Below are 22020 nucleotides of genomic sequence, written 5' to 3' on the forward strand. Positions count from 1 at the left end.
TTCTGACTTTGCAGCTCCTCAGGACGCAGATACACAGTGACTGTGAGCCGATCGGTGTCTCCCCTTTCCCGCCCTCACCCCTGCAATGCAGCTGCACACCGGATTCTTGCCAGGAGAGATGCTCTGGGGCAGAAGGTGGTGCCCACGACTCCCAGCTGGGGCTCCGGAGCCCGGCGCTCCGGAGCCCGGCCTGGCTACCGCCGGCCCTAGACCCACGGGGTGTGCGGCACAGGGGCTGGGAGCAAGCCGCTGCAGGAGGACAGCAGCTTTCACTTCATCAGTGCTTTTCAACCACATCCCTCCCCATCTCTCCTAAAAGCCCCCTTTGTCTCTTTCTCTCATAGGATTCCTTTCAAGATTGGGCAGCCCAAGAAACAGATTGTCCCCAAAACAGTGAGTAACCCGATTCTTTCATTCTGAAGCTCAGTCTATCTCACGTGGCCTTTGCAGAGAACCAGAACTTTGACTCAGCTCATCGTGGGCCTGAGAGGGCTGCACCCAGGCTGCCTTCCTCCCAGCCGTGTCACTCTAGAACCTCACCTAGACTGGGGCTTGTGGGGACCTCCTAGCCTGGGACATTTTCCTTCCACAGATCAGCCTGGGCTCCTTCCCATCATCCTCGAGTGGGTCGAGGAGGTAGGTGACAGGTGAGGAGGAATCTGTGGCTCCTATAGGGCCCATCTCTGTGATCTAGCTTGTAGTCTGTGCTTCCCTAAGAGGGCTCCTGAAACGTAGGCCCCCTCCAAGGATATGTCCCAAACCTTTATCTCCAGCCAGTCAAGCTGTGTGAGGATCAGGAAGCTTCTCTGGGGAGGTCCCTTTCTCTCTACTGCTAAAGGCATCTTGGCAAGGACCCAGAGTCTGCAGGAGGGCATGAGTGAATCCTACCCCCTTGAGAGTCTGTGGGTTTTGTTTTTTTTTTTTTGTTTTTTTAAAGATTTTATTTATTTATTTGACAGAGAGATCACAAGTAGACAGAGAGTAGGCAGAGAGAGGGGGGGAAGCAGGCTCCCTGCAGAGCAGGTAGCCCAATGCAGGCCTTGATCCCAGGATCCTGAGATCATGACCTGAGCCAAAGGCAGAGGCTTAACCCACTGAGCCACCCAGGCGCCCCGAAAGCCTGCTGTTTTTATCCCTATTCTATCCCCAGAATGGGAGAGGAATCACAGATTCTTAGAAAGTTAGAGGTGGAAGCCCTTAGTGATCATCCCGTCCAACCTGATATTTCTGGTGAGAAAACCAAGGCCCATGAAGTCACAGTGACTTGGAGCCTCTGGTCCATACACATTCCATTCCTTTGGGCTGCCTTCCTCAGGCTGCGAAGGTCTTCCAAGGTTGGGGAATTCTGGTAAAGAATGGCCTCTTGAACCCCCTATCCCACAAATTGGAGCAGGCTCTGGGCCTCACTGTGGGGAAGCATTACTACACACCGCCTCTCCTTGTGCCCAGCACTGTTGGCCTGCTGGAGCGCCTGACGGGCCTCCTTGGCTTCACAGCCTCGGCCCTGCTTGGCTCAGGACTCAGGACTACAGGAAAGCTACTGCGGCAGTTTGGCAAGAAGGGAAGTTCAGCACACATCTGACCAATGGCTCAGTCTTTGGAAAATCCAAAGTCAGGCCACTTAAAAGGAAGTGAGCCTGCGTTTCTCTTTCAAGTGAAGGCAGGCCGAGGACAGACGGCACTTTACCTCCCATGCAGAGGCTGGCCATCTGCGGAGGCCCTCAGCTGAAGCACAGAGAATCTGGGCGTGCAAGTGTTGGGCTCCAGCCGGCTACAGGAAGTGGGAAGGTGTGGCTTTGAGTCTCCAGAGTTTAATCCAGGGCAGATCTGAAAGGGAAGTGGTTTTTGAGAAGGGTCCTTTATTCCCCACACTCACTACCAAAACACAAACAGACAAACAGAAAACTCTCCCGACACCCTTACCTCTATGGAAATAGCCATTGTTCTCCATAGGAAAATACAGGCTACAATTCACTTTCTAGCTTTACCAGAGGCTCTTTTTTGACAGATCTCTGGGTCTTTTAATCTGAGGAGTGGCGAGGTCTCCCCAGAGGAAGGACAGGTACAATCCCAGTGCCAGCAGATGGCCCTACAGACAGGCTGGCAGATGGGCCCCTGGCCTGCTTCTCCTGCTCCTCATGGGGGTCTTGTTTGAGGTAGAACCGTGGTCCTTTGACTTCGGGAATCTGCTCCCCCAGACAAACTGGGCATCAACTAGTGATTAAGAAGCCGGATTTGGGAGGTTTCCTGCCTGCATTCCCACCGCTCTGCCATGTGCTGTGTGTGATGACCGTAGACAAGGCCCTTACCCTCTCTGAGCCTTGCTTTCCTCCTTAGTGAGTGCAGACGATCCTGGTACCCATGCCGTTGACGTATCCGGAGTCTTATGTAAGGTCACGCATATGAAGCACTGAACACAGTGTCTGACACATAACGAGCCCTCAAGAAATGTCAACTCCATGATGGGAAGAGAGTTTCTAAATTCCTGGGGATGCAGCCTGTCCCCAGAGCGGCCGGATCCCCTAGTGGGGCAGGGAGGGAATGGTCGGCCGGGCCTTCGATCTCTCCCAAGGAACCAGAGCCATGTTAGGGCTTGGAAGAGAGTTCTATGCTCCTTCAACTCCCCAGAGGCACTGAAGTATGAAGAGTGAGAGCCTGCCCCTTTGGGTCTCATGCTCCGCCACTCCAGGCCCCCACAACAGGCCGGGCCCAGGCCGCATGGCGGCTGCCTGCACACGGTGAGAACGCCCTGCTGGTCTCACCGGGGCGCTGTCAGAGAGCGGCAGACGTGGCTGCCTGCTGACGGGAAGTCCTGGTGCCCCTGTCATGGGCAGAAACGCTCATGTTATCTTCAGGGAGTTTCAGGAAGTTTTTGGCTCAAGGCACCCAGCTGCCGAAACAAAGGAAGCACTGTGCAGTGCTCGCGCTCTTCTCCTGCGCCCAGGTCGTTAACCCGAGTTCCGTTATTGTCAGGGCTTGGGCTGGGGTAGCGTGTTCTCAGCAGGGGCTGGCCACGGCCCTGGAAGGGGCAGGACGGGCACCCCCACACCCCCCAGTCCCAGCCTTCGGCTTAGCCCCCTCCTGCCCCTCCATCCCAGAAGGCAGCTGGAGCAGCTTGGCGTGGGGGAGAGAAGCAGCTCCTCCCTCCGCAACCTGGCAGGATGGACGCCGTCTCTGAAGCAGTTAGCCAGGGTCTCCACGGGCAGGAAGGCGCCCTCTCCGACTCTCAGCTGGGGTGGCGCTCCACAGCCTCAAGGCAGATCACCGGCCAGGTCGCCATGTCGAGCCTTCCCTGGAGGGAGATGGTCCCTTGCCAAGCAGAGAGTCTCTCAGCCTCATTTAATCGTATTGCGACATCCCCCGGGGAAGCTGCTTCCCCCGCCCCCAGCACCCCTCAGAGAGAGGCTTCTGAGAACGCCCGCATGCCCTCCGCCTCAGCAGCTCTGACCTGCCACAGTGCGGCTCGGGTGCCGGAGTCCCAGCCCTGCCCACCCATCTCCCTTTTCCCTTCACAAGTGGCAGTTTGGGTGGGAGCTCGGGCCCTTTACTCCCTTCACAAATCCTGACTCTTGCTCCGTGTTAACCCTGACCCCAGGCTAGTGGCGGGGAGAGCGGGGAACAACACCTTAAGCCGTGGAGCATGCGGGGAACAGCGTACGGCGGGGTGCTCAGTCCCCCTGCGCTAACCTCGCCGGCCCGGCCCACCCCGACCCTCTGACAGTCTGCCCATGTGTTTACACTCGCATTGTTGACTTGGGGCCAGTTGCCTCTTTGGCGGAAGCATCAAGCATTCAAAGATGTTCAGATCTCTTGTGTTTGGCTCTTCCCTCAGAGTGGATAGACCTTGGACTGAGTGTGTCTCTATTCCCTTAGCCGTTGTCTGAGGGGCCAGAATCCTGGTGATGTTGCCTTGGCTCTTTCCCCCAGGGGAGGAGAGGGATCTTGAGACCAGCGAGCTGTAGGAGCAAGCCACACCTGGCTACCAGAAGCAGAGGAGGGAGACGTTCATGGACATCGCAGGCAGCCCCGTGGCCTTGAGCAGAGGCCAAAGGAGCCAGCCCTACCCCAACATACTTGTCAGCTGCCAGCATGAGACCTCGTTTCTCAGCAACCAGAGTGATCCAGCCCAGGGGATCCGGAACCCCACCGTCACTCGCTCTGTGCAAGTCCAAGCAGTCCCGGCCAGGGGGACCAGGTGCTCTTCGCCATCCCACACACGCATCAGCACACGTGGGGATCGCAAAAGAGGGTGCTGGGAGCCAAAGCCATAGCTCCGGTGGGTCGGCAGTCCTTCTCCGTACCCGCCCCCCCTCCAGGAGCACTGACTCCGTGTTCTTCATCGGGAGGGCTGGATTCTGACCAAGACCTCCTTCATTTAATTTCTTTCTTTTGGGGAAAAAAGGCTTTTTGTATGTGAAGACTTTGCTTAGTGGTCAAATCCTACAGAGTAAGAGAGGGGATGTGTCCCGTGAGGGAAGGCCCCGGTGCAACCCCCAGGCACACGATCCAGGCTTAGCTGAAGGTCTGGCTATCAGCCGACCCCATGCTATGCGCTGCCTGTCCTCCCAGCTGAGGGGTTAGGGTCCAGTCTGCACCCCCCGACTGCTCTGGGCCTCCCAGTGCCCCTGCATGTAGGAGAGGAGCAAGGAGACACCGTCAGCAGGCCAGGCACCGGGCTCTGCACAGACTGCTAGGGGATCCCTCAAGCCAGCCAGCAGGCCCGACACCGCTAAAATGCGGCAGCCACCAGCAGTCTTCACAGGGAAAGCCTAACCAGAGCGATCCCATTCCTCTAGGAAAGAAACCCAGACTCAGAACGTTAGGTAGTATTTTTCATGCTGCACAGCTGGTATCAGAGTTCAGGTCTCGTCCGTCTTTGCTCGCTCCTGTCCCCCGCTGTCCTCGGTGGCACTGCCAGAGAAAGGGCTGGACTGCCACAGTACAGACTTGCTGGGCCAGGGCCAGGCCCCCCGCCCCAGAACAAAGTCCCTGCCTGCCGTCTCGCCAGATGCTCTTCAGGCTTTGGCTGAGACTTTGATTCCTGCCCCGCTACACATCCCCCGGGATAGGGGGCACGTGAAGCTTTCGTCAGGAATATATGCTTTCGTGGATGCGAATATCGAATTTCTCTAGAGCAGCTTTTGTTGGATCTTAAGGAAGGCGATGATGAAGATGTCAGGTTCCTCGGTGGAGAGGCGGCAGGGCGGGGGGGTCTGCTGAAAAGAGAGCAAAGACTTACCGGAGAGAGGGAAACCAGTGGTGAATTTTACTTCACAGTTTTGTGTCAGGTCCCAGATGCTGGGCGCATAAAGTAAGAAGAGACCCCGAGCTACTACCTCACAATTTGACAGTTCAGATGAGAAAGTGAGGTATGTCCATGCCAGGGTGGAGACACGTTGCCATGGCGTGGGACCCTGGCTAGGCAGGTTCTCCAGCGTGTGGCCCTGCCCCCAGCTGGGGCTACACATGTACACTTGTATATTGAATCTGTGTCATCTCTCCCACCAGTTCCCACGTCCAGTCTGTTCACCAGCAGAGCCCTCACACCTGGCAGAATGCGTTGCACTTAATAGTTGCTCAGTAAATGTTTGTGGGATTAACGAATGCTATTTTCAAAGCAGAGGAGGGTGCTGAGCTCGGAGTCTGAATTCCACCTTCCTTTGCCACCGACCAGCCCTGCATCCTCCCGAAAATCACCCCCCCCCCCACCTCTGGGCTTCATTACCCTCACTTGTAACAGGAAATAATTGGCCCAAATACTGTTCTGCCATTCTGGGACTATGTTGAGTTTACCCAAATGCACAGGAGGAGTATGGGGTCTGTGGGACTCCCGAATGCTTCACAGGGCACTGTGACAGAAGGGTGTGTTGATGAAGAACAGTGGGGCCTTGACACTTTGCACAGTTTCCCTCTCCGTGAGATTCAGCCGGCCTGTCGGGAGATTGAGAAGCAGGGTTCAGGGCTCACACTGGCAGGAGTCTCTGGGAGCAGCCAAGAAGGCATCTTTCTTAGGTCATGACTTTAATTCATCAGCAAATACCTTTTTCCCCATTCTCAAAATGCCAGGTAAGAGGCCAGGCCTGGGAGCCAGGCCGCCCGTGTCCCCATCCCGGTTCTGCCACTCTCTAGTGGTGTGATCATGCGCGGTTTGCTTTGCCTCTGTCTGAGGGAGCTCCTGAGTACAGGGGGTAATGAGTACCTCTGCCTCCTCCAGCTGTGGAGGAGCGGCTGTGGCCAGGAGCACAAGGTGAGCACCCTGAGAGCATGAGCTGGTTTTCCTGGAGCACCTCAGCCCAGAGGCTCAGCAAGCTGTCCAAGGAGCCGGTCCTGCCCACGTGGAAAGGAAGGAAGGCAGGCCTCGGTCCCCTCTTTGTGGCTCACAGATGTCATCTGCATCACAGGCCACTCTCCTAAGGGACCATGGCCAGGGCCCCGGTGGACAGATGAGGACATTCAGGTGCTAGGTGTGCAGGTGGCTTTCTTGACTTTCCTGACGTGGAGGCAGCAGCATTGGGACCAGGACTCACGCTCACCTGATGTAAATGTTGCTGGCATCGGGGAAATTGGTTAACTTATGAAGAGTTTTAAGAGAGCATTGACCAAGCCAGGAGTAACAATTTGTGCTGGGAACATTCCAGCACACAGAGTGGAGACAGGAGCTTTCTGGATCCACCCTGAAACACCTTGAACTTTGAAGGTCGCAGGAGGTAGGCCCTGTAAGGAAACCGGGGTGTGGAGCAGCAGGGGACCGCCTGCTTCCCCACTGGGCTGCCTGAGTCTCAGTCACATTCTGAGCATCTCACTTGCCCCACGAGGGGTGGGGGGGTGGGGAGAGGGAACACAGCCCAGTGCCTCGCGCCCTGTGGTGGCAGAACAGAGCCATAATCCGCTGCTACTTGCCGGGCTGGCCTATGTGGGAGGGGAGTCTTTTGCCCTAAATCAAACACTTAATTAATTCGGGAACACAGGGATACTGTGTCGTTAACGATCTGCCGGTGCTTGTGTGGACTGGACGGGGTGGTTCTCCGCAGCCCCGGGGAGGGCGTGTGGGGAGTTTCAGCCGGCTGGCAGATTTTTTCCACCGTGTTGTCATTTCTCCGATGATTGAGTTATCTCTTTGGTTACAGGTGGAGAGAGATTTTGAGAGGGAGTATGGAAAACTCCAACAGTGAGTGTCAAATCCCAGAAGGATGGGGGGGTTGGGAGGGAGAAGGGCAGGAGCCTCCCGCCAGCAGCCCGGGAGCCAAGGGCAGCTTAGTTCACAGCCTGCCAGAAATTCTCCCCCAGCTGATAGCTGTGTGAGAGTCGTTAACTCTTAGCCTTTGGGTTCTTGGCCTCGCACAGGCCAATGTGCCTACCACTGGTAGGACAGATCCCCGAGGTGCAGGGGCCCCTGCGTTTCCTGGCAGGCGGTCCAGAGCGTCAGGTTGGGCTTAGCTCAGGTAGATGGGAAGGAAGGGGCTGAAGCAAGCTGGCGGTGCCAGGTGCCCAGGGCCATGCCCCTGCCTTGCAGGCTGGAGGAGCAGACCAGGAGGCTGCAGAAGGACATGAAGAAGAGCACCGATGCTGACCTGGGTAGGTGGCGTATCCCTAAGCCAGGTCTAGCCTGGGGGTACAGGTGGACCTCCGGCCCTCTGTCACGTGCAGCTTGGCTCCCGAGGTCTGTGCACAGGGCCACATGCCGCTGCTCATCCCCAGGACGCAGGTGGGTCTGGACACGACTGCCCCGGCCCCTCCAGGCTGTGTGTGCAGTGGGCCAAGGGTCTGCCCCATCTTTTTGTTTTGTGGGTAGCTCCAGGTTGCCTGGGTGGAATCTTTCTTCATCGTTCACCACTGCCTTTCCAGTACAGGAGAGGCTGTGGTAGGGCACCTTGGGTGGCTTAGTTGGTTAAGCGTCTGCCTTCAGTTCAGGTCATGATCCCCGGGGTCCTGGGATCGAGTCCCGCATTGGGCTCCCTGCTCAGTGGGGAGTCTGCTTCTCCCTGTGCCTCTGTCTGTCGCTCCCCCTACTTGTACTCTTTCTATATATCAAGTAAATAAATAAAATCTGTATTATTTTTTTTAAGAATTTTATTTATTTGACAGAGCACAAGCAAGCAGAGTAGCAGGGAGAGGGAGAGGGAGAAGCAGGCTCCCCACTGAGCAAGGAGCCAGATGTGGGGCTCAATCCCAGGACCTTGGGAACATGACCCAAGCCAAAGACAGTGGCTTAACCAACTGAGCCACTCAGGCGCCCTAGGAAATAAAATCTTTAAAAAAAAAAAAAAAAAAAAAGAGGCTGTGACTTACTGCTTCCCTTCCTGGGTGCTTCTCCTGACAACTATAGGGTCGGAGCACAGATGAAGGGAAGGTAGTGTTTTCATAGTGAGCGGCTCTGGAAGCAGTGCAATGTCAGAGACCCATGAAGTGGATAGCATGGTTTTCTAATAAAGAAACCAGGATAAACGGGGACCCCTGGAGCCCAGAGTCAAGAGCAGAGTCTGGACAGAGAAGGCCCTCCTGAAATAGCGGCGCCCCAGCCCCCCGCACCCCACAGCTGGTGCATCAGAGTCCCTGGAAGGCCCACCCTCAGGCAGTGCTGCTGCAGCTGGTCCGGGGACCCCATTTTGAGAACTGCTGCTCCAGATGGTTGAGGGGAATCAAATTTCCTGATCTCAGGGTCTCCTCAACTGCCTGGACAAGAACCAAAATCCCATCCCATGTGCCCCGGCAAGTTCACCTGCATGTGACCGGTCTTTGTTGACTGTTACATTCTGAGGGTGCATCGGGGCTCCAGAGACCTATGTGGCATCCAAGACCCCCCCCCTTTAAAGTTCAAAGGCCACCAGGCTCCCAGTTTGCGCTGGGCTGGCCACACCCTCCCAGTCCCTGAGAGTGAGGGCCCAGCAACGCTCACAGAGGCCGGTGAGGACTCCCGGGGCCGGGGGAATTCCATGCTGTTAATTAACTTCAGAGGGTTTGGATGATTCGGAGACAAAGGCAGGAAGTGTGAATGCTTCAGGAGAGAAAAGGAAAATTGGGAAGAAAGTCTTCCCCCATTCCAACTTTTCAGGGTTTTTTCTTCAAATATTAAAAAAAAAAAAAAATTAGTGGAAGAAATTTTTCAAACACGTTTCCAGTTTTGTCTGAGGCTTTATACTTTCATGATACAGTCTGAGGTCATCTCATAACCCAGGCGGGTTCCACATGATGTTCGCTCCTAAGCCTGCAAAGTCACTTCACAGCTTTGAAAGAGGGTTTTTTGCTCCATTGCTTCAACATTTCTGGGAGGTCTGCTTTCCCGGGCTTCTCCTATACTCTGCCCCTTTGCTGGGTGAGGGCAGCAAGCTCCCAGGTTCGAGAAAAAACCAGGACATGGCAGGCCAGTCATCCACCGGGGGCCTCTTTGTGGGCATGTGGAGGGGCCCACGGGAAGAGGGTCCCCCCAGGTGGGCTTCTCTCTCTCCCCTTCCTCGAGGCGGGCTGGGGCTGGCCTTGGGGATGCTCCCTCCTTGGATGCAGGGGCCAGGCGAGGCCACATCTGTCACAAACTGGAGTGACCCTTATTTCATCCATGCAAAGACGTTTTTTCACATTTAATAACATCTCTGAAATCAAGACACCGTAGCACTTGATAACGTTTAGTTGGCACTTTTGTCCTTTCCTAATGGTCTGTGCGGTAACGATGTGTCTTGTGGTTGCTAGCATCTTAAATTCATGGCATGAAATAGTAGTATATTCAGAAACTTGTTTTCCCCTGAGACCTTGAAACTGGCACAGTATGGAGCAGGCAGGGCCCTTCCCCGGTCTCTTGACCTGCCCCTCTAGAATTTTTTTTTTTTTACAAGTAATGGAGACCTAAAAACTTGTCTGGGACCAAGAACCCCAGAGCTGCTGATAGAGCTCCCACCTGCCTCGGAGCTGCCCTGTGATCTCCGGGCTCCCCATATGTCACACAGGGTGTCAGAACATATGGACAAGGCTACAGTGGGGCAGTGGTCTCCGTGCATGGGGAAATTACCTTGGACAGCATAAGCAGACACCCCGGCAGAGCCCGTGGGGCCCAACCAGTGTCTCCAGGCCTGGTCGATCAGCAGACAGGGAGGCAGGTGCCTGGAGGCTGGGCCTGGCTCGGCACTTGGAGCTGTCTGACCTGTAGCCCATTACGAGCTCTTCTGAGCCTCACCTGCCTCATCTGGGAAATGAAGCCAAAATACACCACCCCAGATGTCTCCTGGGTTGTTGGAGCCCTGAATGAAATGGGGGTGGGAGGAGTAGTGGGGTGGGAACCCATTGGCAGCTTTGGAGTTCTTGGTCTGGTACAGGTTTTTAAGGCTCCATTGTTGGGAGACACAGTGAGAGAAGGAACACAAGCAGGGGGAGTGGGAGAGGGAGAAGCAGGCTTCCCACCAAGTAGGGCGCCCGATGCAGGACCCAATCCCAGGACTCCGGGATCATGACCCGAACCGAAGGCAGATGCTTAACGACTGAACCACCCAGGCACCCCTAAGAGTTTCTTTAAAATGCATGTTCCTGGATTCCAGACTTACTGAATGAGAATCTGGAGAGCTAGAAATAAGTATTTTTTTAATAGCTTCCCACCCAAATGATTCTGTTAAAATCTAGACATCAGAAAATTAAGTCACTGCAAAAGGTAAAGCCACTCAAAAGAATTACCCAGAGCGGCATCCAGTGGTCAGGAACAGTCACCGGAAAGGAAGGACTCGTGACTCATGCTCTGTGGTACTCTGAAGCTTTTATGGTGTGCGGCCTGGGGGAGGTCAGGGTATGGCCCCTGGACTGCAGGAGGACGGGGGTCCTGGCAATGAGACCTTGAAGCCTGTCCCTTCCCAGGTTCACTGAACTTTGACCTCTTACAGCCATGTCCAAGTCTGCCGTGAAGATATCCTTGGACTTGCTCTCCAATCCCCTTTGCGAGCAAGACCAGGACTTCCTGAACATGGTGACAGCTCTGGACACGGCCATGAAGCGGATGGATGCCTTCAACCAGGAAAAGGTAAGTGGGGGTCTTGCTCTCCTGCCTTCTCACAGCTTCTGTGTGGGTGGAGTGCCTGTGCGGAGTCCTTAACGGGCTTGGTCTTCTCTTCAGCCGCCTTCAAGCCCTCTGAGGCCCGAGTGTTGCAAGCGCTGGGAGCTCTTTCCCAGCCCTGCCTCGGCCCTGGTTGCTTCCCATGGCGCACTCACCGTGAGACCATGAGGGAGACAGGGTAGCTGTGCACGCCCGCATTCCCTTTCCCTCGCTGTCATTGCCCACCCGGCCTCCCCACGGAGCAGGGCTGCAGTGGGCGGGCGGGAGGACACCTGACCTGGAACCAGAACCAGAACAGTACTCCCTGCTGCCGTCGGGCGTCCCGGGCGTCAGCTCTGCCTCACTGCAGCGGCAGAGTTGGGGTGGCCCACCTGCCAGTCCCACCCCAGTCCCCCCAGCCCAGGTCTCGTCCCTGCCCGGGGTTCTCAGCAGAGCCCCGAGGCTGCTTTTCTCTTCTCAGGAACCTGGAGCCTCTTGTTTGAGGAAGAGTCTGACTTCCCCTCGGTGTTGATGTCTTTGGGTTTTTTGCTCTTAACAGGTGAACCAGATTCAAAAGACCGTGATTGAACCCTTAAAAAAGTAAGTAAACGTCGTCTGGGGACCACAGGCCTCAGAGACCTGGGCTCGGGGCAGGGAAGGCAGGCCCACTGGCCAGTTGGCGGCCAGATAGGGTCTCTAGCAGCCGGTTTCCAGACGCACGCGGGGCTGACCAGAATCGAAACGGGGACACCAGCCGCGGCCCCGTGGTCCTCGGGGGTGGTTCCTGTGGTGGCTCCAGAGTGCGCGCGCCTGGCCCGGGTGCGCCCAGTGACCACGAGGCACTTCTGATCTGCCGCGCTAGACGGCCTCTGCTCCGGTGGTCACTTGGCCATTTTCCCCTTTGTTCCTGGTGGAGAAGCAGAGGGCCCGGAGCTTGCTGCGTTGGGCAGGCAGAGATCTCGGCCAGCCCTCTGCGGAGATGGGCAGGGCCTTTCATCTCCCCGCTGGCTGCCGGGAGAGCAGCTGCCTGGAGCGCTCGGCATTTGAAATGTGGGGGTGGCTGCACATGGGGAAGGGCGCAGCAGCGGGGTCCTGCCTGGGAAGGTCCCCTGACTCGTGACCTGTCAGGGTCAGAAGTTCTTCTGTAAGACTCATTTGCTCTCCGGCAGGCCCTGGGCAGTGATCAGACGGGCCTATTCCCTGAGTCCCCAGAGGGGGTGGGCCGGGGGGTGGGCAGGAGGAGCATTGCCTTGAAGCTCCCGGATCACTTCATCTTCCTCCCCAGCCTCTCCCAAACTGCCTCTGACCTAGAAAGGCTCCCGCTCCAGCCCGGCAGCTGCACTTTATTACCTCTTCTGTGGTGGTCCCTGGCAGCTGCCTCACCAGGCCCGGGTAATGAGGCTCTGCTAATTACCATTAGGCCTGGACCGGGGCCCGGAGGGAGACGAAGAGAGCAGGTTTTGGTCCTCCAGCCCCTGGCGCTGGGGCTCTGGAGCTCTTCGCTCCCTGTTTGGGTCCAAGGGGTGGGGTTAGGGAAAGCCGTTTCTAAGCCTGGGCTGTCTGGAGGCTCGGCCTGCGTGGGAAGGGATTTCTCCCTGCGTCCCCCACTCCTTCCCTGAACCCCGGCCCCCTATCCTCTGCTCGGCCCCGGGTTGCAGGGTTCCATGAGGAACTGGGTGCTGAGGAGGCTGGTGGCTTGGGAGGGAGGTGTTGGCAGGAGCTCCATTGCTGGTGGCCTTCTGACCGGGTCTCCGGGACCGAGGGTTGGCAACCGGATGGGAAGGACCAGGGGCCGCCACTGAGGCTGCCATGGACACCCACGGCTGGCAGAGCTAGGCAGGGGACACCAGCTCAGGGAACAAGGGGACTGACTCCCATCTCGATTTCACAACCAAGGAGGCGGCCTTGAAATCTGATGCCTGGCTTCTAGAGCCAAATGGAGAGAAATCCCGGCTGCTTCCCACCGCCCCAGCAGCCCACCACCTGCCAGGAAGGTGGGTGAGCAGCACAGGGGGCGGGCACCATCTCCGCAGCGGATCCGCTGACCTCTGCCTGAGCCTCCCAGGCCTGCCTGCCTGCCTGCCTCCCTGGCAGGCTCCTCCATCCCAGCGCCGACATGCGATCTCCCCTAACCACATAAAACCGGCACTGCCTGTTGCCGCCTCTTGCCAGGAGAGACGCTCCTAGGGACCCCGGTACCGGAAACAGGAAACTGCAGCTTTCCTGTCCTCTGATGAAGAACATCGCCACATGGCCACCCGGCCGCCCCCGGTCTCCCCCCAGGGGGCTCGGCCTCTAATCCCCCAGTCTCTGGGCTGTGTTCACATGGTCGGATGGGGATGCTTTCAATTTCCCTTTCCTGGTGGGTGGAAGATCCCGGCTGTGTGGGCACGGATTGAGGAATGGCAGGCATTCCCCACCAGGGCCGGCTGCTCCCAGCCTACCTCCCAGCCGGCCTCTTTCTCCTTCTCCCTTTCCCTCCTCCCTCTCTCTGCCTCCTCACCCCATCGCTTGGGGTGTGGGGGGGCAGTTTGGTTGAACCTTAGGACAGTCATAGTCACCTGGGCAGAGCTTCAGCGACGGTGTGGTGTGGGCCCAGCCCAGTTCGCCCTTCTTGGAAGCGTAGACACAGCACAGATTTTAGGAGCTTGTGACCTAGGTGGACGCCACAGTGGCATCCTCAGGAAGAAGGACCCGGATGGTCTGTAATCGCCTCGGTGGTGCTGTGCGGTGGGCGGGCCAGCATGCCCCCAGCCAGCCCGCAGCCCTGGCCAGGTCCCTGCTCCTCTGAGTTGGTTTTCCCATCTATAGAAGGGGAGGCCTGAAGCCCATCCCTGTCGTGGCTCGAGTCCGCGCTCAGGAAGAAGGGGACAGAGGTGGCCATGGGCTGAAGTGGTGGCCCGTGGTGGGTTGGGCTGCCTATGGAAGGTAGAGTCTGCCTGCAGGCCCTGGCCGAGGGCCTTCCATGTTTGCAGTGTTCCCCGTGATCCCCGTCACCGCTAATTTTCAGGGAAAGTGGGACACTGAGCAGAGGGGGTCCAACTTTCCAGCCTTGTTTCTTAGTGGCAGCCCGATGAAAGTGTGGACTTCTGGCCTCGGGAAGAGCCGGGTCCCCCACCTTTCCTGGTCAGCTGAAGTCAGCAGGTACCCCTGTGCGGTCCTGGGAGCAAGTCTGGGAAGGCCCAGGGACCAGCCTGTTGCCTACCCCCACTTCCCTACCCCCTTTCTTCCCTGACCTGAGGGTGGAGGAGAGCACCAGACACCACACCTGGGGCCCCGGACCGCTGCCATCTGGGCTCCTGGCCTTGCTCCCCAGCCTGGTGTCCACACTGCCCAGCGCAGGGAGCCAGCAGAGTCCCACGTGTCATGTCCACGTAGTTAATGGGGAGGTGGCGCCTCACTGGGGCAGTAACCGGAACCAGGATTACAGAGCCCTGGGCCGCCACGCTTTTGTCCGCTACCTCAAATGCGCTGTCTGGTCTCCCTGCCTGCCCTCAGTTTACCCACTTTAATGTAAGTAGGGCATGACACCTGCCTCTTCCCACAAGGGAGTCCCAGAGCCCAAGGCCCAAAGCCACCCAGGTGGTAAGTGACTCCTGACCCACCAGCTAAGCCTCCTGAGGCCTTTTGGTGTGACTGAGGGGCACCATCTTGGGTGGCAGAAGTTACCGTGGTAAAGAGATGTTTGGCTCTAACAGAGCAGCTGGGGCCAGTGTGCGCTGGGGCCACTTCCTCCCCACAGGGAATGGGTGGTCTTGCTTCTAGAGACTGAGCCCCGTCGTGGAGGCACACCCACTCTTACACTTGGTGGGCCCTGAGGTTGCCCGGCATCGTGTGGACATCTGTAGTCCTGGCCCCATGCCTTGCTCCCTCCCTGGGGCCCGGGGCTTGGCCCTCAGGTGGGAGTCCTGTCTCCCTTATAAGCTGTTCCAGTCCTTAGAAGTAGTCGGCATCTTTGGTGCCTTTGACCCAGGAAGACCCTGGAAACCGACCCCCAGTGGCAACCGAGGATGAGCGGAAAGACAAGTGCTGCTGGGGTCAGAGGGTATCCAGAACTGCACCATCAACCAGTGTGGTGGTCATCCCACCCAGCCCCCCAGAGCTTGCCCCGCGTGCTGTGTCCATGCTGCTGCCCTCTGTCTAATAGAAAGCGCTTCACCTGCTGCTTCCTGCCTCCTCCTCGTCCTGTCTGTGCCCGCTCCCCCCAAGGCCACTGCGGCACGGACAGCAGAGGCCCTGGCCCTGGGGCCACCTAGTCAGGTTAATTCTAATGAGAGAATGAGGGTGCCCAGCAGAGGCCCCTGGTCTGGCTGGGGTGGAGGGGGAGGTGATGGTGGCTTCTCAGGCTCCATTGTACCTGCCTTGAGCCCCCGCCTCTCAGCTGCTGGTCACCCTCCTAGGAAGGGAGAGGGGTTCGCCTAGCCACTGAGACCCCATCAGAGCCCCTACCAGAGGCACATGGCGAGGCCAGTCCTTGCCGGTGATCTCATCTCTGCAGACCTACCATGGACTGGGGTAGCGGGGGGACACCTTTGTCCTGGAGGTAGCCACTCCCCACACCCAGTTTGCACAGCACCGAGGAGACCTCTTCTGCGGGCAGATTGTCGTTCAGTGTTGATTTGATGACTGATTGGTGTAAGGGCATGTCTTAGCCACTTCTAGCCTTTCCAGTGGGGTAGTGAGCCCATCAGCACTCCCCATTCGTTAGAGGGATGCGTTTTAGTGCCCTCTCTTGGGGATAAGCCTTTTGTTCCACCAGAATCCCCTGCCAGCATCCCTTGCCTTGGCTGGGAAATTCAGTGCTTTGGTCAAATTTATATTCTCTGTTCTCTGGCAAAAAAAAAAAAAAAAAAAAAAAATGTCCATTATTCTGTGTCACAGGCACCCTTGACTTGTTGAGGCTTTTAAAAACCAAATTCATCTGGGGCGCCTGGGTGGCTCAGTTGGTTAAGCGACTGCCTTCAGCTCGGGTCATGTTCCTGGAGTCCCACATTGGGCTCCCTGCTCAGCAGGAAGTCTGCTTCTCCTGCTGACTTCTCTTCTCTCATGCTCTCTTTCTTTCATTGTCTCTCTCTGCCTCTCAAATAAATAAAATATTTTTTAAAAAACCAAAAAAACAAATTCATCTAACTAGAATTTTAAATTAAAAAGTGAAAAGAAAGAACCCCAAATTCGTGGGCATACCCCTTTGAGAGGCAGACTTGGAGAATCGTTCCTGATGTGGCATCCAGGCTATCTAATCGTGGCCCGGGAGCTACTGGGCACCCATGAAGGGGGGTCCCCGCCATGTGCTCCTGCCTCTGAGTCGCCCCCTCTGGGGCTAGCAGCCTTAAATAACCCCAGAGCTGCCACCACCCTTTACCTCGGTTGCGGGGCCACATCTGCTCGGGCTGCAGGCACCCCCGTTTTACAGGGCAGACACCTGCCGCATCCTGCAACAGCGACAGCTCCCCCTGCCCTGCAGTCTTTGCATTCAGGGGAGCTGACCCGTCCCCTCCTGTCCAGAACACCTGCTTGCAGGTTTCTTGGTCTTCAACACTTATTCATCAAGGGAAGGGCAGCATCCCTGCCTGGGATGCGGTCCTGCCCTCTGTCTATATCACGATCTCCTTGCCCTTCCTGATTAAAGATGATACCTGTCGCAGAGATGATGCCCACAGGGACCAAAGTGTCCACTGCCACTCTGTGTGAATGGCATGCTCCTCAGCCTTTCCCTGTGGTCCTTTGGAATGGTGGGTGGGGTGGGAGAGGCAGGCAGATGCCCTTAAGTTTTCCTCAAACATCTGGTTGGACGGTGTCACCATTTCAGTGGGAGAACCAGAGGATTCCTACTTGTGCCGTGGTCCGCTGATAGAAATAGGCTCAAAGTAGGTTTTTTGTTTTTGTTTTTAAGACTCCACTTATTTATTTGATAGAGACACAGCAAGAGAGGAAGCACAAGCAGGGGGAGCAGGAGAGGGAGAAGCAGACTTCCTATCAAGCAGGGAGCCTGATGTGGGGCTCCATCCCAGGACCCTGGGATCATGACCTGAGCTGAAGACAGACAGTTAACGACTGAGCCTCCCAGGTACCCCCCCAGACTAGGTTTTGACTGCAGGTGTCACCTGCTAGCGTCAGGATGAGGTGGTGGGGAGGTGCCAGAGAACTGGGACCCCTGAGCTCTCTGCTGCATGGTCACTACCTCATGGCAACCTTGGACGTGTCATGTTGTTTCTCTCTGGCCTCAGTTTTGATTGTTGTATGAAAGGAAGATGTTGGGCCAAGGAGTGCGAGGAGTCTTCAGCTCTGCCGTGTTCCGTTCTGGGTCTCTGCCATGGCCAGGGCCATGTGAGGCAGGCGGGGAAAGAGCAGTGGCCGAGACAGTGGCTCCCCGCATTCCCACCCCCGTGGCTCATCTCAGGTCAGCAGGCTGACCCTCGGCCCTGCCTTCTTTCCCTCGGCTTGACCCCAGAGAGCACCCTCAGTGGCGGCAGCTCATCCAGCGCTGGGGCCTCAGCTGGTGTGCTCGCACCAAACCCCCAAGTGCACTTAGTGGGCACATGGGCTGTGCGCTTGACAGCACCCCAAGCTGCTAGGCCACAGCTCACAGAATGGCCCGTGTCCGACAGGTTCGGCAGTGTCTTCCCAAGCCTCAACATGGCCGTGAAGCGGCGGGAGCAGGCCTTGCAGGACTACCGGAGGCTGCAGGCCAAGGTGGAGAAGTACGAGGAGAAGGAGAAGACGGGGCCCGTGCTGGCCAAACTCCACCAGGTACCAAGAGAAGGGAGCAGTGGATATGGACAGCGGGCCCTGCGGGACCCCGCAGCCAGGCCTCCTTTACCTGGGGACCGACTCCGGGGCTGTGGGAGCAAGGCACAGATGTTCCAGTGCCCCCCACCCACCCACCCCCAGCACACACTTGTGCCCCCAGCATGGACGCCAGGTCAGCCACCAGGAGCCCTGACCCCGACGTCTTGCTTTCCAGGCCCGAGAAGAGCTGCGGCCTGTGCGGGACGACTTTGAGGCCAAGAACAAGCAGCTCCTGGATGAGATGCCGCGGTTCTACCACAGCCGGCTTGACTACTTCCAGCCCAGCTTTGAGGCCCTGATCCGAGCCCAGGTGAGGACACTACGGGACTCTTGCTCCGCAGGGAGCCAGTGCCGGGCTTTGTAGCGCCTCCCGGGCCGCCACCTGCAGCTGGAAGGGTGCTCGGCCGCTCTCCTCTGCCAAGACGGTGGCGCTGCCACCCTGCCCCAGGCACGGCCTCCGGGGACCCCGACTGCCAGTGTTTGCTCCACTTCCTGTCTTGGCTCCTCCGTTGCTCTCTGGTTCGTCCCAGCCCTGGGATGAGTTTCCTTTTTGTTGAACAGCTTTTCCCCCACATCCTCTCCCTCCTGTCCCCCGGAGAAAGCAGGGCGCACTGTCAGTGCCCCCACTTTGGCAGGCAGGTTCTCGGTATGGTGTGCTCAGCCAGGCACAGAGGCCTACGGGGGGAAGGCACCTTGCTCAGCACCCCGTGTCCGCACTTCCCCACTCGTTACTCCCCTTCTTTAGGCAGATACTGCAGGGTGGCCTGACGTCTAGCTGCCCCTGGAGGGGTGTCTGAACCCTGGGGAGGGCCATGCTCCAGGCCCCTGCCTGGGCACCCGGCCATGGTGCACCTTCCAGAACGGCAAGCTGGCCCCAGGCTGGGTGTGCGTGATGGCGTGGGAATAGCACCCTGGTCGGGCTGCTAGAAGACTGGACGCAGGCTAAGACCTTGTCTCCCACTCGTCGTGTATAAGGACACAATGTAGCACAGAGCTCCTGTCCTCCTCACCTGCCATTCAAGCCATGAGCATGGATTTTTCTCCCCATTTGTAAGAGAAAATATCAAGGTGCCAAAGCCAAGAGGTCTGCGCCAGGTGGGACCCCCAGTCCGCGGCAGGTGCTCAGCATGTGGCCACTTTTCCCTCAGTTCCTCGTCACTAGCAAAGCTCAAGGCTCAGCCACTTCCAGGCCACTTTTGCTCTTGGCCTGGGTGTCTGGCGCCCTCCAGTGGAAACATTCGTTCCTTGCAGTCAACAGGCACTGGCGCCCCGAAGACGGATTTCGCTTCCCCAGCTTACCGTCTTCGGTCGCTACCCAAACACATGGGGCTGCCCACCTGGGCTCAGGAACCCTGAGCAGGGTTGATGGTGGATCTGGGCCTTGTTAGTGACAATGTTCTGGGTCGCTAGGGAGAAATGAGGCAGAACATGAACTTACACAAGTGAGGGGCTCTGCACCCGCCCCCAGAGCATTGCCCCTAGAGGTGAGGGCTTCCTTCCAGCAGTTCAGCCCCGGCCCCGTGGAGGAATGTGTTTAAGGAGACCCCTGCCTTCCCTGTCCTGCGCCACTACCGCCCCTGCTCCCCACCCCCACCCCGCCACGTGCTGCCTGCCCCCTCCATTCTGTTCGCAGTAGGAGGCTCCAGGGTGCCCAGAGGGGCAAGGGCAGCCCTGTAACCAGGCAGCGGGGTGGCTGGGGGCTGTTTACTGCCTCCTCGGCACCAGCCTCCCCCTCCCGAGGCTGTTGCTGCCATTAGTCACTAGAGAAGTGAGCATTCCCAGTGACTCAGCCTGCGCAGTGCGGCTGTGGGGCAGGGAGTGGGGGGCAGGGCGGGCCAGCCCCTACCTTCCCCCAGCATGAGTTCAGGCCCCTGGCCACTCAGGTGACCGGCCCATGGGCACACCTTCATTTAGCTCCCCCCTCCACGCAGTGGACATCCAACTGTGGGAGTGCGGGAGACACTCCCTCAGAAGCACCTGAGCCACGACCCTGTCCCCGAACTTGTCGCTCGGCCTTGCCTTGCGGTATTAGCACTCTGGGCTCTCCTCAGAGACAGCTTGGAGCTGGAGGTGACATGACTTAGGGGTGTCCAAGCAGTGTTTTAAAGAGCATGAATCGCTTTCATTAAAGTAGGTGTTTGCCTTTGATCATGAGGTAGAGACTGAGGCAGAAGTGGCCCCTGGAAAAGGCGCTGGGTCTGAGCAGCTGGCAGCCGGCTGTGACCTGCTGGTGGGTCGCCCCCATGCCTCAGCTCACCCGCACCCCTCTCCCATGCAGCTCTCCCATCAGCCTCGATGCCGCACATGCAGGCACGGGCCAACGCGCTGGGCTCTGAGCCCTGCCTTCCGAGCCACACAGCCGAGGCAGCGCTGAGTACGTGGTGCCACCCGTCGACAACGGGACAGCTCAGGAAGTATCAGACGGCTAGGGAGTGTCCCCTTCCTCACCTTTCCTTCTCAGATGGACTCCCGGGGCTCTGGGGGCCCGCCACGCCCTTCCTCCTCTGGATGAAGGTGTCCGGCTTCTAGCTCCACTAAAGCAGCCTCTAGTCAGTGCCTGCCTCCCTGGCTTTCCCAGGACCTGCCTAGGTGTCCTAGGGGCTAATGCCCCCACCCCGGCCTTGGGCCTCCTCCACCTCCCTGCACGGCACCCTCTGCCCCTCAGCTGCCTGGAGGGCTTGGAGGCAGAACCCCCTCCTTCACCTCACCAAGGACCTGCTGCTTCCCACCTCCTTTGACTTACTACCATCCTGGCCGCAGCAGTGGGTGTCCCAGAGGGGCTGGGGGCGACGGCTTCAGTCTCCCTGCTGGCCACGCAGTTTCAGGAGACAGGCTGAGGCCAGGGGCAGTGACGGAGGGAGAAGTGGAAACTAGCTCCCTTCACTCAGCCTGGGTGCTCTGCTTGAGGAAGCAGCACCATGTGGGCCTCTGGAATGTTCTCTGGCCCCTCCTGTCCTGCTGTGCCTAGTGGGGTGCAAGGCCGTGGGTCCTGGTACCCCAGGAGCCCAGTACCTGCCAACCTCATCCTCCGCAGGTTGGGTACTACTCTGAAATGCAGAAGATCTTCGGAGACCTGACCCAGCAGCTTGACCAGCCCGGCCACCCTGATGAGCAGCGGGAGAGAGAGAACGAAGCCAGACTGAGCGAGCTAAGAGCCCTCTCCATTGTGGCCGATGACTGAGTCCCTGCCACCCTTTTGAAGACTCCTGGGACACAACTCAACCTGTCTGGTCTTTGCCCTTGTCAAGCTTAGGCTCAGGCGTCAGCCAGCAGAAGGCCCCACCGAGAGACATACAGGGACAGCAGTGGCCCCCACTCTACCTCACTAGCCCTCTGCAGTGAGCCTGGCACCAGGAGCCCCAAGCAGGCTGCCAGCCCCCCACCCACAGCAAGAGCCCAGACGGTAAGCAGGGCAGAGAAAGCCCGGGGGCCTTCTCATTTCCAAAAGAACCGTCCAGAGGGCATCCTGGCTTAGGGCCTGAGCCAGCTTCCGGCCTTCAAAGGCGCAGGCTCTGTCTGCTCACCTGAGGTTTTAGCCTTGCTTGCATGGGCGGGATCACATCTACCTCCAAAGATCCATCCTGGGGCGTCCACCTGCCCTCACTGCCTTTCCGCTTCAGACTCCTCTTTCCTGAAGAGGCCCGAGATACTGCCATGGGGAACGGAAGAGCTGCAGTTCCCCCAGCCCAGACAGACCCCTCACTCCAGCCTCCCAGCACCACAAAAACTGGCTTAGCCCGCCTCTGTCCAAGTGCAGAGAAGGCCTTAGGCCAAGTGCAGAGAAGAGCCCCAAGCCTTGTAGATTCCTTAGGAAACACAACTCGGCTTGTGTCAATCGGCTACCGACCGCACAAAATGTCACAGCCTGACTCACAGATCTCAGAGCCAGAACAGTGGGTTTGTCTCCCTGAAATACTTGTAATTTTATTTTTTCAAGTGAAGTTTTCAATAAAATTGCCAGCTGTTACTGTGCTGTGACTGAGAGCCGCCCTGGGTTTGTCAGGCTTGTGCTGCCCTGTCGAGCGGGCCGCACCCCTGCCGCATTGCCTCTCTCCACCAGCAGGCGGTGAGGTGCTCTGGCGAGGGGGGGGGGGGCAGCCCTTCCCACTGCCCCGCCCCACCATCTGGAACGAGGGCTGGGAGAAAGGGGGCAGCACAGGACCACCTAGAAGAGGAAAAAGGGAAGAGCTATGGAGGACACGTGGCTTGTTTTTGACTTTGGT

General features: G+C 57.9%; 1 protein-coding gene across 2 annotated transcripts; it reads left to right on the plus strand.

Moving 5' to 3' along the window:
* Nucleotides 1–369: 369 nt before the first annotated feature.
* On the plus strand, nt 370–21781 carry BIN3 (bridging integrator 3). Of its 2 annotated transcripts, XM_032855832.1 has the most exons (7): nt 370–393; nt 7514–7575; nt 10860–10996; nt 11568–11608; nt 17617–17758; nt 17973–18107; nt 20832–21781. In XM_032855832.1, the coding sequence occupies exons 2-7, from the start codon at nt 7548–7550 to the stop codon at nt 20976–20978; spliced, it is 630 nt and encodes a 209-aa protein (XP_032711723.1). In that variant the 5' UTR covers nt 370–393; nt 7514–7547; the 3' UTR covers nt 20979–21781. The 2 variants fall into 2 exon arrangements, with proteins under 2 accessions (XP_032711723.1, XP_032711724.1); XM_032855833.1 differs by lacking the exon at nt 7514–7575 and having other exon boundaries at nt 374–393.
* Nucleotides 21782–22020: the final 239 nt, after the last annotated feature.

This window comes from Lontra canadensis, unplaced genomic scaffold, assembly GCF_010015895.1.
Source record: "Lontra canadensis isolate GAN:19392208 unplaced genomic scaffold, GSC_riverotter_1.0 scaffold10, whole genome shotgun sequence".
In the NCBI taxonomy this organism is placed as follows: Eukaryota; Metazoa; Chordata; class Mammalia; order Carnivora; family Mustelidae; genus Lontra; species Lontra canadensis.

Excerpts from the sequence above, each read along its gene's own strand:
- BIN3 (XM_032855832.1), top strand. The coding sequence starts at position 7,548 with ATGAAGAAGAGCACCGATGCTGACCTGG. Across the intron at positions 7,576-10,859 it reads GAGCACCGATGCTGACCTGG|CCATGTCCAAGTCTGCCGTG; the intron begins GTAGGTGGCGTA and ends GACCTCTTACAG. Across the intron at positions 10,997-11,567 it reads ATGCCTTCAACCAGGAAAAG|GTGAACCAGATTCAAAAGAC; the intron begins GTAAGTGGGGGT and ends TGCTCTTAACAG.